The sequence below is a fragment of the Panthera uncia genome, unplaced genomic scaffold (genome assembly GCF_023721935.1).
Source record: "Panthera uncia isolate 11264 unplaced genomic scaffold, Puncia_PCG_1.0 HiC_scaffold_759, whole genome shotgun sequence".
Classification (NCBI taxonomy): domain Eukaryota; kingdom Metazoa; phylum Chordata; class Mammalia; order Carnivora; family Felidae; genus Panthera; species Panthera uncia.
In genome coordinates this window covers 1-15,308 of record NW_026059934.1, presented here as the reverse complement: position 1 = coordinate 15,308, position 15,308 = coordinate 1, and the positions used below count along the sequence as shown (strand labels likewise).

The following is a 15,308-nucleotide window of genomic DNA, read 5'->3' as shown; positions in this document are numbered from 1 at the left end:
CCCCCCCCCCCCCCCCCCCCCCGGCCCACAAGTCCCGCCTCTTGGTGGTGGTGAAACTTGGGAGGTTGATTCTAAGCATGTGGGAGTCCCAACGGCTAAGGAGAGTCAAGGCGTTCTTGTAAAAGAAACAACAGGGTGTGAAGACAGTAAGGACTGCTGTCTGCACTTAGATGACAGACGGAGAGTCCAGTGGGACAGAACAGAGACTGGAGCGCAGGTGACAGCACAGCAAGGCACAGAGGGGCTTCTGGTACCTTGTGCTGGCACAGTTAGCCAGATGCGAAATGAGGGGAATTAGGCCCCTGCTCTGGGCCACGTTCAGTCCATTCTGGGGGGACTCGGAACGTAATTCAACATGTAAAGGCAGGAAGATGCTGGAAAGATGGCAGAGAGGCCCTGTGAAGGGAGAGCCCGCCTCCCCACCTGGACAACATCTGCACAGGCAGAACCCGTCCCATGGAGCCGTTTTGAACCCTGAACCCATTTTGAACCCTGCAACATTCAGGGGAATTCCTAGAAAGCACGTCACAGTCCATTTCAGCCGATGTCAGGACAACAGCAGCTACTCACCTGACCCCCGGCCCCAGGCAAGTGGTCACGTGTTCTGGAAACAGCCTGTATAGGACCTGCGGGAGCCAGGGTGGCCAAGAAGGACCCTGCCCTCCAAATCCTGGGGATCTGTGCTCTGACGGCTGTTTGCTGCTTCTGACCACAGAGGTGCAGACGGCCAGGGAGCCACTGCTGTTGTTCCCCCTCAGCCCCCTCCCCCCGCCGCCATTGTCACAGCCCCCTCCCCCCATCAGCTAAAGTGACTTCCCAAGGATTTAAAGGGCTAGTGCCCTTCCCCTCTTCATTCTTCTCTTTTTCCCTTTCTGGGAACCAGACACTGAAGACTGAGACATTCAAAACAACTGCAAATAAGGGGAAAATTAGAACATGACCTGGGATGCCCAGGAAAAGGCTAGGAAAAGACCTGAGCAGACATTACATTTACAGGTTGGTCTGATCCTTGGCACAGGACAGTGTGTAACAATAATTTTAAAAATAACATAAAATAAAAGCAACACAAACTGCCAACCTGGGGAAGGGGGAGAATTTGATTTCCAGGGTTACCACATTCTTCAGTTCAAATGTCCAGTGTTCAATAAAAAACTCATAATGCATACAAAGAAAGCACAAAGTATGGTTTATAAAAAGGAAGAATAAATCAATGAAACTCTCTCTGAAAAGACCCAATAGCAGATGCACTAGATGAAGACTTTAAAACAACTGACAGAAGTTGTGGAGAAAGTCAAGAAAACCATGCGTGAACAAAATGGAAATACAAATACAAATACAAACCTAAAAAGAAACGAAACAAATTCTGGAGGTAAAAAGCACAATAACTGAAATGAAAAATTCACCTGAGGGGGTCCAAGACAAAATTGTGCAGGCAGAAGAAAAAAAATAGTGAACTTGAAGATAGGACAAAGAAAATGGTCAAGTCCAAGGAAGAGAAAGAAAAAAGATCAAAGTGAACAGAGCCTAAGGGATCTGTGGGACACCACCAAGCGGACCAACACACCCGCTGTGGGAGTCCCAGAAGGCGAAGAGAGAGAGAAAGGGGCAAAGAGAATATTCGGAGAAGTAACGCCTGGGAGCCTCCCAGGCATTTTTTGACATGAATATAAACTTCCAGGAAGCTCAACAAACACCAAGGACGTTGTAATCAAACTTCCAGACCCAAAGACAAGGAATTTGAAAGCAGGAGGAGATGGGGGGCCTGGGTGGCTCAGTGGGTTGAGCGTCCGACTTCAGCTCAGGGCATGATCTCACGGTTCGTGGGTTCGAGCCCCACGTTGGGCCCTGTGCTGACAGCTCAGAACCTGGAGCCTGCTTCGGATTCTGTGTCTCCCTCTCTCTCTGCCACTCCCTGGTTCATGTTCTGTCTCTCTGTCTCAAAAATAAATAAACATTGAAAAAAAATTTTTTTAAAGAAAGACAAATCAGCAATCCAACTTTACAGCATAAGGAACCAGAAAAGGGAGAAGTAAGTAGCCAGAGCTAGCAGAAGGGAAAAAATCATGAAGATGAGAGCCGGGCTTAACAAAACAGAGAAACAGTAGGAAAAAAATCAAGACCAAACCTTGGTTCTTTGTAAAGATCGACAAATTCAGCAAACCTTTAGTTTTGTGGACTAAGAAAAAGAGGGAAGACACAAATACTAAAATCATATTGAAAGAGGGACATTACTGCCGATTCTACAGAAATAACAATGGTTATAAGAGAGTACTATGAACAATTACATGCCAAAAAAAATGGATAACTAAGATGAAATGGGCAAATTTCTAGAAACACAGAACCTACCGAGACCCCATCACTATGTTTTTAGTTAACTGTATGCTAACTAACTGGAATTTAAGTTAAAACCTTAAAAAAAAAAAAAGCTACCAAGATTAATCAGGAGGAAATGGGAAATCCTAATAGATTTAGAAGTAGTGAGGAGATTGAACCAGTGATCAAAACTCTCCCAACAAAGAGAAGCCATGGACCTGATGGCTTCACTGGTGAATTCTACCAAACATTTGGAGAACTAACCCCAGTCTTTCTTAAACTTTTCCAAAAAACTGGGGTGCCTGGGTGGCTCCGTTAGTTGAGCGTCAGACTTTGGCTCAGGTCATGATCTCACGTTTCATGAGTTCAAGCCCCACGTTGGGGTTTGTGCTGACAGCTCGGAGCCTGGAGCCTGCTTCGGATTCTGTGCCTCCCTCTCTCTCTGTCCCTTCCCTGCTCATGCTCTGTCTCTCTCCATCTCTCAAAAGCGAATAAATGTTAAAAAAGAAAAAAAAGTTTTTTTTTAAACTTTTTCAAGAAACCTATGAAGAGGAGGAAATACTTCCTAACTTGTTCTGTGACGCTGCATTGCCCTGACACCAAAGCCTGACAAAGACACTGTAGGGAAAGAGAGCCCCAGACCAGTAGCCACATGAGCAATGGTGCAGAAATGCCCAACAAAATACTAGCAAACTGACTCAGAAGTTGTTAGAAAATCATACGCCATGACCACGTGAGGTTTATTCATGGGATGCAAGAATGGTTCCACACACACACCTCAGTGTGATACACCACGTCGGCAGAATAAAGCGAGGGAAACACATCATCGTCTCAACTGATGCCGAAGAAACATTTGGCAGAATTCAGTGCCCTTTCATGATAAAGACCTTCGACAAGCCAGAAATACGTGGAAACTACCCAACCTAATAAAAGTCCTAAAACATAAAACTGCCGGGGGCACCTGGTGGCTCAGTCGGTTAAGCATTAGACTCTTGATCTCGGCTCAGGTCAAGTTTGTGAGATCAAGCCCCGTGTGGGCCTCTGTGCTGACAGTGTGGAGCCTGCTTGGGATTCTCCCTCTCTCCCTCCCTTTTTGACCTCCCTGCCTCACGTTCTGTCTTTGTCTCAAATAAGTAAACTACATATACATATACATATATATATGTATGTATGTATATACGTATGTATATATATATATACGTGTATGTACATATATGTATGTGTGTGTATATATATATATATATAAACTGCCAGTTAGTTTACCAGCAAAAATGGATTTATTTGGGACTAGCAGAGACCTGTAATCCTGGAAAAAAAAAAAGCTACAGCACAACCAACCATAGGCAAGTCCCCAGAACAGGGGAAAAGGAGGCTTTTCACGGGGGCTTCTCCTTGGCTGGGCAGTGACAGTCTCTCATTGGCTGGGCTGTGATTGTCTCATTGGTTGAGCTCTGACTCATTGGCTGGGCTGTGATTGTCTCATTGGTTGAGCTCTGACTCTCATTGGCTGGGCTGTGACCATCTCTCATTGGCTGAGCTGTGACCATCTCTCATTGGCTGGGCTGTGACCGTCTCTCATTGGCTGGGCTGTGATTGTCTCATTGGTAGAGCTCTGACTCTCATTGGCTGGGCTGTTGTCAGTGGAGGAGGAAAATATCCTTCCCCGCCCCCCCCCCCAGTGGGCTAGTACCTCTCTTCCTGCTGGATTTGCAATTTATTCTTGGATATGACACCAAAACCATAGGTAACAAAAGAAAAAAATAACCAAATAGTACTTCATAAAAATTTAAAAATTTTGTGCATCCATGGGGCGCCTGGGTGGCTCAGTCGGTTGAGCTCCGACTTCGGCTCAGGTCATGATCTCACGGTCCGTGAGTTCGAGCCCCGCGTTGGGCTCTGTGCTGACAGCTCAGAGCCTGGAGCCTGCTTCGGATTCTGTGTCCCCCTGTCTCTCTGCCCCTCCCCCACTCATGCTCTGTCTCCCTCTGTCTCAGAAATAAACATTAAAAAAAAAATTTTTTTTTTAATTTTGTGCATCCAAAGACACTATCCACAGAGTAAAAAAGTCAGTGCACATAATGGGTGAACATATATGCAAACGATACATCTGACAAAGGATTAAAATCCAGAAAATACAGAGAACTTCTTAAAGTCAACAGCAAAAAAGTCCTAGCAATCCAATTAAAAACAAGGGGGCAAAGGAATAAACATTTCTCCAAAGATGACATACAGGTAGCCAACAAACACATGAAAAGATGCTCCACATCACCAGTTGTCAGGAAAACGCAAATTAAACCCACCGGGAGATACTGGTTCATATCCACCAGGACGGCTAGGAGTTAGTGACAAGAGCAAGCAAGGTGGTGTAGAAAAATCGGCACCCCCACACCTCGTACGTTACTGGGAACGTAAATTCGTTCAGTCGCGTGGAAAACAGTATGGCCGTCCCTGAGAAAATTAAACTTAGAGCTGCCACACGATCCAGCAATTTGACCTCTGAGTGTAGCCCAAAGGAGGTGAAAGCAGGGTCCTGAGGAGAGACCCATGTCCGAGCCGCATTCTCCACAGTAGCTAAAATGTGGAAGCCACCCACGCGGCCACGGATAAACAAAATCTGATACGTACACACAGCGGAATGGTGCTCAGTCATAGAAGAAGGGAGATGCTGACACCTGCGACAACGTGGATGAAACTGCAGGACGGATACTGGGTGAATAAGCCAGTCGCGAGAAGGCAAGTAGGGTGGGATTCTACCCGTGTGAGTTACCTGGTGTCGTGGAAGCCGTAGAGACAGAGGGTAGACGGCGGTTGCCTGGGGCGGGGGGCAGGGCCAGTGGAGAGCTACTGCCTCCTGGGTATAGGGTCTCTCGGTTCCTACAAGGTTAAAAGGATCATGGGGATGGATGGTGGGGATGAGGGACAGGTGAGTGTATTTAATACCACCCAACCGTGTACTCAAAAATGGTTAAGACGGTAAATTTCATGTTATGTATATTTCATCCCAGCTTAAAAAATTTTTTAGGTGGGAGGCAAAATTGTCACGCTTCTAGAAAATAATCCAGGAGACCATATTTCTGATCCCAAGGCGGGGAAAGTTGCGTGAAATAGGGCCAAGAAGCACCAGCCTGAAAAAAGATACTGGCGACTTTGACGCACTAAAATTGTGAGCTCGTGCATCCCGTGTGTGGGTTTCTGAGAGGCGACGGTGTGGTGTGGTTTCTCTGCCTGTTGGTTAGGTCCCGCACGGGGCCTGGTGAGATGCCAGCCTTCTGAGTCCCGGCTTGTTGAAAATGCCGTGTTTTCATTATCGCTTTTAGATGAGAGTTTACTCGCGTGTGGAGTCCAGCGTTCAAAGGCAGTTTCCGTCGTGCTGGTCCCGGTGCTGGTCCCGGTCTCCCTGGGGGGCGAGCACACGGTCTTGTCCTTCCAGCAGCTCTGAGCTTTTCTCTTTGCCTCGGGACCCTCAGACCTCACCACCTGGCCTCTTCTTTCCCGTTCCCGGCACCCCCTGAGTGCCTTCAGTTCGGAAAGGTCATCGTCATCACATGTCTGTCCAAGTACTGCCCTGTGGCCATGGCCCCCTCTCACCACGGTGCGTCCCCCAAAACCTTTTGCCCAGGACGTCTGTCGGTTTCACTTTCTTGTTTTCAGCTCTTCTATTTTAAAATGTCTTTCTATCTCTGTCGTGGTTTTTCTGTCTGTGGGGGAAGACATGCCCACTTTTCCATCTGGAAACCAGAAATCCCTTTTCAAAAATATTTAAAGTTTAAGCAACAGTGTTTTGTCTTTATGCGCTGTGTTGGTTTTTATAGCTACCTCCTCCAGGGCCACGGTGGAGCTCTGTGGCTGACGGTGTGGACTCTGGAGTCAGATCTCCTGGACTGAGCCTGGCTTTCACCCTTACTGAAGCGAGTGTTTCCATTGCTGCGTGCCTCAGTTTCCCCACCTGTAAAGCGGGAGAAATAATGGCTCACGCTGCATCGGGTGCCACACCGCAGGAACTGCACTTCACGTACACGAGCTCTTGTCCACGGCAAGAGATGCTCATGTTCCCGGTCCCTTAGGAACATGTTTAAATTAGGTAAGAAGTACGTCTGTTTAAGGAAGAGAGTGTACCGTGGGAATGACAGGCGTTTAAGGAATGCTGTTGTTTTGCACGTGGGTTAACAAAGACTCAGGAAATCAGACCAGAAGTTCAGGGTAAGCTTTCAGAAGTTGGTCCCAGGAGTGGGCAGCAGGCCTCATTTGCTGCACGAGCCGTCTCCGGCCGGCCAGGGCCCAGGGTGACCTGCCCTGGATGGACCTCTTGAGGTGGTAGGAAAGGCCATCAGTGGCCTTAAGAGAGCCCAGGCCCTTCTCCCTGGGCCCCAAGCCCCACCTTCCCCTGGCGTGGGGGGCAGGGGTGGGGGCATGGGAGCCACACTGAGTGCAGAGGCAGGTCATGTGACTCAGGGAGGGGGAGAGACCCTCCCACTCAGCCCCCACCAGCAGCTCCCTTTGCCTCCCCAGGTGGCAATACCCCCTGAAACCAGCTCTGCCCACTTGGGGGTCTTTCTCGTCCTTCTGGCCCAGGTAAGTGGGGCGCCTTCTGTGTCTGGTTAGCACGTCTCCTGTCTGCGCACCCCACCTGCTCCCCCGTCCTTCCCACACCCACCATGTGCACATAGAGCTCTCTGGGTAGAGCGGCAGAAAAGAAGGCAGAGATCCCTGCCCCCTGCCCCCGCCTCCCTGGTGAGATGAGAAAAGAAGGGCCCTCGTAGAGCAAGTCGAGGTGGGACAGGTGCCTTGAAGAAAACACACCGAGTGAGACCCAGGCCGGGGCCAGGCCCTGCAGCAACCAGCAGCTGCCTTAGGGGTCTGGGCAGCATGGAGCACCCCTCTTCTGTGTGCACCCAGCCCACGAGGCAGCTACTGCCTGCGCTGACACGGCCCTGGGCTTCGTCCATGCTGCCAGCGGGTTTTCCAGTCTTCCGACACCAGTGAAACAGTCTCCTTATAAATCCCGTGTGTTTGAAATGATGACTCACGCCAATTCCCCACAGCCCAAGACTGACCCCGAGGGGCCTCCTTGCCCCTCACCCACCTGTCCCTCCCAGCGGGTCCGGCATGAGCCCTGGGGGTGCTATACAGCCTGAGGGGCCCTGCCTGGCCCACGGACACACGGAGGGGGGCACTCAGTTGGCGGAAAAGACTCCAGGGCCAAGACATGTACACAATGCTCAGCGTTTATTTGCAAGATCGGGGCGGAGTGAGCAGAGGGAGCTCCGACGCCCCCCACCCCTGCCCGGGGCCCTCCTGTCGGCCATGGTAACCCCACGCCTGGGTCCAGACATGGGCCTGCCTGACAGCGCTCCCTGGAGGCTGCCGGCCTGGCCTTGCCTGGACGGGCCTCAGCCTGAATTCTGCTGCAGGAGGTAGCCAGCAGGAATCTGTTCCCCGGGGCTTTGAGGAGCAGCGGGGGGCAGGAGGGGGGCACGCCGGCCCACAGTGCGGAGAGCAGCATGGCAGCTGATGCGCACTTTGCTATGGGGCACACCTCTGACACCAAGAAGGGGGCGAGTCCGGACGGAGCAGGCGCTTGTGTCTCAAATGAGGGGTCGGCCCTGATGGCCAAGCAGGTGGCCAAGACGTGCTGAAGGGGCTCCGAGGGCGAGGCCCCCTCCTGGAGCCCCCCTCGGGCAGGCCGTCATGGCACCATCACCTCCAGGGCGCAGGTGTTGCGAGGGCACGGGTGGAGGGTGTGTTCGGAGTCCTGCAGCAGGCTGGCCCGGCTATCCGCGGTTGCGTAGTGAGTGTTCTGGCTCCGGAGTGGGAGGGAGGGAGCTTGTGGGATGGGGTCAGAATGGCAACAGCCAGTGGTGGACCCCTAGATCGAGAAGATGGGGGTGCTGTCCTCGGGAGCCTCGGGAGCAGGGACGCAGGACGGAGCACAGCTGCACTCGTCCACGTGGGTGTAGGTGTGCTGGACCGCTGTCCCATCGGGACACTGCATGGTCACCACCTCCTCGTGAAGCCTCGTCTCCTGGCAGCAGGTGCACTGACGCTGCATGGCCTGGGCCTCCATGGAGAACCTGCAGATTTGAGTGCCCACCCTCAGGACCCGCCTTGTCCAGCCCCAGCCACCCAGCTCTTGCTTTCTCTGGGGCCTGGAGACGATGGCTTCTGCCCGCTCACGGGCAGCCCTGAGCTTGTCCTCGGAGCACTGGGGGCTTCTCTGACCTGACCTGGGACAGTGCTCAGGGTCACCGAGCTCTGACCTTCTCTGGTCAGGCCCCCTCCCTTCTTGGAACCAGCTCATCAAACTAGCTGATGGGGACAAGACCCTCCTCCCTCCAGGAACCCCCCCCCCCCCCCCCCGGGTCTTGAGCCAACGTTACATCCTTCCTTCTGCTCTCCCGGCCTACTTGCTCCACCTGGCAGAAGCCAGGGAGGTCTGGGGCGGGGAGGGGGCCCTTGGGAGGGGAGCCGGCCTCGCTCACTTGGACACTCCTGGGCATGAGCCCTCGCAGAAGGTGACGTTGACCGGGGCCTGGGTGGCGCAGCCCTGGTGTCTCAGGACCGTCCTGTTGACCCGGACTTGACAGGAGTCTGGGCGGAGGGAGGAAGGGCGGTGGAGGTGCGGGAAGGGCTCTCCCCTGACCTGGGGCCGCTCCTCCCACCCTCGGGAGCCGCTCGGGGTGGGGTCCTGGGGCTAGAGGCAGCTTGGGGCAGAAATCATTGCATAGAGACTGGGAGGGGCTGGAGGGTGCGGACAGGTAGGCGGGCCTCAGCTTACCCACTTCCTCACAGGAGTAGCAGCAGCCAGTTTTCCTGAGGATGCCCTGCAGGGGTGGGGGAGACAGAGCGGGAGGTGGGGGGCTGGGGGCTGGGCAGGAACTCCCAGGAGTAGGAGCGCGGGCGGGGCCTCTGGGGCCGAGCGTGGGCGGGCTTCCCAGGGGTGGGGCGTGGCCTCCTAGGTGGGGAGTGGGGAATCGGGTGGGCGTGGCCCTGGTTGGGGGCGTGGCCTCCGGGGACGGGCGTGGGCGGGGCCCTTGGGAGGGATCTCCAGGACGCGGGCGGCCCCGGGACACACACCTTGCAGCTGGACGGGTCCGGGCAGGGCAGCGGCCTCGGGGTGAGCACGTGGAGCCCGTTCTTGGCGTCGCAGCGGTACTCCGTGCAGTTGTCCACGAGGTTGCTGACCCAGGTCTCGTTGGGCTGCAGAAATGCGATGGGGAGGGTGGAGGCCCCCAGGGGAATGAATTATCTGGTGGGCTGAGAAGGGCTGAAGGGAAGTCTCCCCTGGCGGGGGGGCGGGGGGGGGCGGAGACCGAACCCCCTCTTACCTGGACCAGCCGGCCGTCCGGCGTGAGACACGCTGTCTGCACGCACTCCCCACAGCACTGTCCGTCCACCTTCTGGTACTGGAAGCCCTGAGGGACAGGGATGGTTACATCCTCACCCCCAGCCCCCCTCCCCAGCCCTCCTGAACCCCATCCATACCCTAAGGGCCCAGCGACCCCCTTAGCAGCCTGCCCAGGGCTGCCACCAGGCAGGCACTACCGGCGTCTGCCCAGGAGGGCGTACCTGGGGGCAGGTGGTGCTGCAGTTGTCCTCCTTACACTGCACCGTTGGGTGCTGGGTGTCCACGGACAGGCAGGTGCATGTGTGGCAGGGAGTGACCGCTGGGAAGGTTGCACCGATCTACAGTGGTTGGGGTGAGGGGAGGCAACATTGAGGGCACTGGTAGGGGCACAGGACCGGGGCCAAGACCCTTCCTTGCTGCTGGCTGGGCGGCAGGAAGGGAAGGCCTACAGAAAGTGGTTTCTTTGTTCTTCAAATAGAATTCTGCATGTACCCCCTGGCTGAGCATAGACCGGGGCAGAGGCAGGGAAGGCAGGCAGGCTGGAGGGGGCTGGGAGGGCATGGTCCTACCCCAGCCCTCTTGCTGTGATGAGGCTCCTGGGAGACCCTGAACCTAAGCTCTCAGAGGCAGGCATTCAGCCCATGGCCCTCCCAGGCCCTCGGCAGACAGCGCCGCCCCTGTGTCCCCCTCCTTCATGTCTCCACTAGGCTCTACAGGACCCAGAGCCCCATGCTTATCTGCTCTCAAGCAGGAGGCTGCAGGCAGGGCTGGGCCTGTCCAGATGAGGGGTGGAGGTCCCCTAGCCGAGGTGCGGAGCCCAGGGCCCCACCCACTGCCCCCTGGCTCAGCAGAGCCCTTACCCCATAGGCGGTGCCATTGTAGGTGCACAGCTTAGGTCCTGGAAGGAAAGGGAGGGCTGAGCACCTGCCCAGGTGTTAGGGGGAAAGTGCTCACCCTCTGCCTCCCGAGCCCCACCCCAGAGAATCCCCAGCACAGCTCACGGCAGCTAAAGGTGGGGCAGCAGTCGCCCTCCTCCTGGGTGGCCACCAGCTCCTCTCCCGGCACACATTTGGGTGGGCTCTGGGGGCAGGTGGTCGTGTTGCAGACTGTGGGAGAGTCAGGGCGCTGTCAGGGGCACCCCTGCAGCTCCCCTTTTCTGGCTGTGCCAGCTCACAGTCTAGGGGAGTTTCTTGCAACAGTCATATTTTTTTCCTGGGGGTTGAATCTTCTAAGTTCCTGCTGGGTCCCCTCGCTGTACCCAGCCACACCAGAAGCCACCAGCCTCATTTTAGGTAGAAAAATGAAGCACCAAGAGGCCCACCAACTGGTCCACCAACTGGCCCCCTCCTCGGCCCTCCTCACCCTGTGGCCAATGGGGGCACGGGGCTCACCGCACAGCGTCTCCAGGCAGCACGGCTTGTCAGCCACAGGCCTGGTCACAGTCACCAGGCCCGCCCGGCTGCACTGCAGGGGCCGGTCCTGGGCTTCGCACAGCACGGGTGTGCACCGCACGGACAGGGAGCCCTCGTGACACAAGCAGTCCTGACAGTTGCTGACCCACCGCTCCCCGGGCTGGAAGAGACCAGTCAGGGTCCCTGGAGACTCCCAGACGGTGCCCTGGCTCTTGGGCTGCAGCCCTCGGTGTGGTCATGCCAGCCTTTGGCCTCCCGCTCAAGCTGCTGTCTCTGCAGCAGCCCGGGTGACGGATGTGTCGCACACCGGGGGGGCACCCCACGCCAGCCCCCCACAGGGCTGCCCGGGCAGAGCAGGGTGCCCTGAGATGGGGCTTTCCCTCCCATTGCTCAGGCAAGGGGGCAGGTAGCTGGGGGGCAGAATACTCACAGATTTGGGAAACCCGTCTGGTCCCACACAGCCTGCAAGGGGAGAAGGAAGGGGAAGATCACTGGGGGTGCTGGGTTCCAGACCCAGTGGGCAGAGACCACAGGCCCTGGGACATGTCCTTGCGGGCCTGGCTGCCCCCACCCCCAGCAGAGGCCTCTTCTTCCCGCTGGGGACACAATTCCCTGGGGGACTCGGTGTCACGGCCATACTGCGCCCTCTGTGGAGTGAGCACCCAGGAGGGACGGTCCTGGACTGGCGTCTTGCCACCCCAGAGCTCCCCCTGCAGCCCTGTAGCTCAGGTCAGGGCAGCCACGGCGGGTGCTTACCGCACTCGCGCACGCAGACGTTTGTGTGCGTGTTGAAGAGGGTGTGTCCATCCGGGCAGAAGCAGCCTTCCGCCAGCCCCTTGCCCACCTCGCTCTGGTGCCTGCAAGGAGAGGAGGGCATTTCTAGGACCCTTGATCCACATGAGTGCAGTCCTAGGGGCGAGGGCCGAGGGCAGGGCGGGCTACTGGGGTTGGCCAGCTGCCCGGGGCCACTCGGGAGCGAAGGCTCAGAGATCGGGGTGGGGGAAGGGAGCCCCAGGCCCTTTGGTGCCCCTGGACCTTGCAGGCAGGCTTTACCTGGAGTCGCAGGACGCAGGCTGTGCGGGGCCACATGGCTGGTACACCTTGCCGGACGGACAGGTGAAATCTGGGGACAGAGACAGGTGTCAGGTGGGCCAAGGAGGCCAGAGCCCCCAGGGGCCGCCCCGACTCACTGCACAGCCCGCCGGTGGCGTTGCGCCAGCTGCTGCACACGCCCTGGGCACGGCAGAGTGCTGCGTAGGCCTCCAGGCTCTCGCAGGGCGCCTGGCGGTCGGCTCGGCAGCCATCACTGACGCAGGAGCTGAAGAACGGGCCCGGCGGGATGAGGCCGTGGCACTCTGCGAAGACCCTGTGGGCAGGGGCGGTCAGAGGCCGGGGCAGAGAGTAGGTCCCTGTCCCAGGACCACCAAACCCAGAGGAGAGACTCACGGGCTCAGCAACAGCTCGCAGAGAGGTGCTGGGGGGCATGGGGAGGAGGTGGGCGTGGCGGGTACCGGGGGCTGGGGGGTGGGTGCCCCGCAGTCCTCCCTGCTGCTCTCTTGGACCAGCCAGGTATGGGCCATGTCTTGGCAGGTGGGGGCGGTGGTGCCGTCTGGCCGGCGGCAGTCGTCTGTCTGGCTGTTGGTGCAGGTGCCTGGGGAGGCGGGGCAGCAGGGTCACGGTCTTGTCCTTGCCCCTCTCCCCACCTGTGCTGAGGCGGCTGTGGCCCCCACTCACCGCACTGGCCCTCCGTGTTGTGGCTGAAGTGGGTGTAGGGCAGCCGGACCTGGAAGACGTGTCCGTCGAAGCTGACGCTGACATCAAGGGCAGGAATGTCCATGCCCATCGTGGTGGTGCCTGTCACGGACACACTCACGCCGTTCTTTGCAAAGCCCGGGCTCACTTGCTTTCGGTCAAACAATATCTGAGGACATATCGGGGGTGGGGGTGGGGGATCCATGATCGGGTGGTGGGGCAGCAGGGCCTGCCTTGGAGGCTCTCCCTCCCGGGTGCTGGGGCCCCAAGTCCTTGGGGGAGTCCCAGCTGGCTGCGTTCGGGCCCCCGGGGCGTCATGGCACGCCCTTTGCCCTTCCAGAGGCCCCTCCGGGGGCTGACCTCCAGGCCTGCAGGCCTTCCCCGGTGATGCAGGGCAGGGCCACTCACCAGGGGCTCCTCCTGCCCGTTGGCGCCGGTGCTGGTGGTGAGGATGACCTCCGTGGACTTATAGCGGGCGCTGAGGGCGCGGGGACACTGGGCAGTGGCTGAGGTGGCCCCACAGTAGTAGTTGTGCATGTAGATGCTGAGGTTCCCGTGGCGCGGGCGGATCTCCCGCATGAGCACGTGGGTGCAGTTGTCCACGAAGGAGTAGGAGGTGCCGTCAAAGGTGTTGTAGTGAGAGTTACCCCAGCCGCTGCACAAGCCTGCGGGACATGGGCAGTCCCCTCACCCCAAAAGTGCCACCTGGGGGAGCCACTCAACTGCCCTGGGCCTTGGCTGCCTCTTTTTTAAATTTTTTTTTAATGTTTATTTATTATTGACAGACAGAGAGAGACAGAACCTGAGCAGGGGAGGGGCAGAGAGAGGGGGAGACACAGAATCCGAAGCAGGCTCCAGGCTCTGAGATGTTCAGCACAGAGCCCGACGCGGGGCTCGAACTCACAAACCGCGAGATCATGACCTGAGCCGACGTCGGACACTCAACCGACTGAGCCCCGCAGGCGCCCCTCGGCTGCCTTTTTTATAAAATGGGCGAGTAGGCTGGATGGTGGCCCTGAAGGATAAGGACATGTCCCCAGAGCCTGAGAATGGACCCTTGTTTGGGGAAAGGGTCTTCATGTCAGTGATTACGTTAAGGATCTAGAGGATACCGTCCCGGATTACCAGGGTCGCTCTAGCCCGGTGATAAGTGTCCTTGTAAAGAAAGGAGTGGCCACAGGAAGGCCGAGTCACGGCTGGAGGCCCGTGGCCACAAGCCTAGGGATGCCTGGAGCCCCCAAGGCCGACAAGGCAGGGAGGGCCCTCCCTGCAGCCTCAGGCATTCCTGGTGTTGTGACCCGGTGTGTGGTCCTCACTTCTCCCGGAACCTGCCGTCCAGGTGTCCAGGGCCCAGGCCGGAAGTGCTCCCAGACGGCAGCTCCGTGAAAGACGCCCAGAAACCCCGGGGACAACGGCGCGGCTGCTGCCCCCGTGTGCACACCCACCCCCGTTCGGGAGCCCCTTCTATGTGGGGGGGCTCCCTGCACACCCCCCGGCCCCACCCGGCTTACACTCGCACTCAAAACGGAAGTCACACGGCTCGCTCCCCTGCCACACTCTGACTGGCCGATGCCCGTTCACGCAGCTCACACTGGCCGCTGACTTCCGCTCCAGAAGCACCATGCGGTTGTTGCCTTCACACCGGGCCACCGTGCAGTCCGGCAGGGTCCAGGACTCGTTCACCTGGGAGACAGCGGGGACGGCGCTCACCGGCTGGGGGCCACGAGACCTGCCACGTGGCCCTGCCACGGCCTCAGGTCCCTCGTTGCCCAGGGCGGGCCCCGTGTCCTGGGCCGGCCCCAATCCTTGGCGCCTTCCTCCGGCGCTACCCGTGGGGGGGTGAGCGGGGGCCGCCCACAGCCCCAAGCAGGGCAGGGCTCAGCCCCCAGTTGGTTGCCCAACCCCAGGCACACAGCAAAGAGAGGAAGCACAGGCAGGAAGCGCACCTGTCGGGGAGGGACAAGGAGGTCGCAGGGAGGAGCTGCGGAGGAGGGGGACAGGGGCGCCGAGGATGCCGGGGGCGAGGAGGTGGGGCAGGTGCCCTGGAAGCGGTCAATGTCGCAGCGTTGGTTGCAGACGGCAGAGAAGTGGCAGCCCGCACCGTCCGTCTTGTTGTAGACCACATCCCCTGTAGAGGAGAAAATCACCAAGGAGATCGCGCCAAGTTTAGCTCAGGAGAAGGGGGGGCTGGGGCGGCACCACCCGAGTCCCAGGAGGCACACGGAGGGGCCCCAGAGACCCAGGGTCTGAGTGCCCTGGGTGGACAGTTGGAAGGAACCAGGGGCCTCCTCACTCACCGGGAGAGAAGAGCTGCCCATATGCCCGGCAGAAGCAGCCGGTGGTGAAGTGTGTGCTGCTGGATGCTGGGGGCCTCGGGGTGGTGACCACGGAAGTGGACGAGGTCCACACCGTGACAGGCAGGGATGTGGAAGCAGCCGCGGAGGGGCCCGGGGCGGTGCTCAGCGGGGAGCTGGCGGCCTCGGTCG

General features: G+C 57.8%; 1 protein-coding gene across 1 annotated transcript; it reads right to left on the bottom strand.

The window, feature by feature from the left end:
* Positions 1 to 7,526: 7,526 nt before the first annotated feature.
* LOC125918415 (mucin-5B-like) lies at positions 7,527 to 15,294 on the bottom strand (the record flags this gene model as incomplete). The annotated part of the gene is made up of 19 exons (XM_049624410.1): positions 7,527 to 8,384; positions 8,793 to 8,901; positions 9,089 to 9,134; positions 9,388 to 9,510; positions 9,639 to 9,725; positions 9,880 to 9,996; positions 10,519 to 10,556; positions 10,660 to 10,764; positions 11,050 to 11,230; positions 11,501 to 11,532; positions 11,827 to 11,927; positions 12,124 to 12,193; positions 12,261 to 12,436; positions 12,517 to 12,721; positions 12,805 to 12,991; positions 13,231 to 13,487; positions 14,334 to 14,505; positions 14,769 to 14,950; positions 15,120 to 15,294. Coding segments are annotated over 19 exons (2,568 nt in total), but the record flags the coding sequence as incomplete, so codon positions are not given.
* Positions 15,295 to 15,308: the final 14 nt, after the last annotated feature.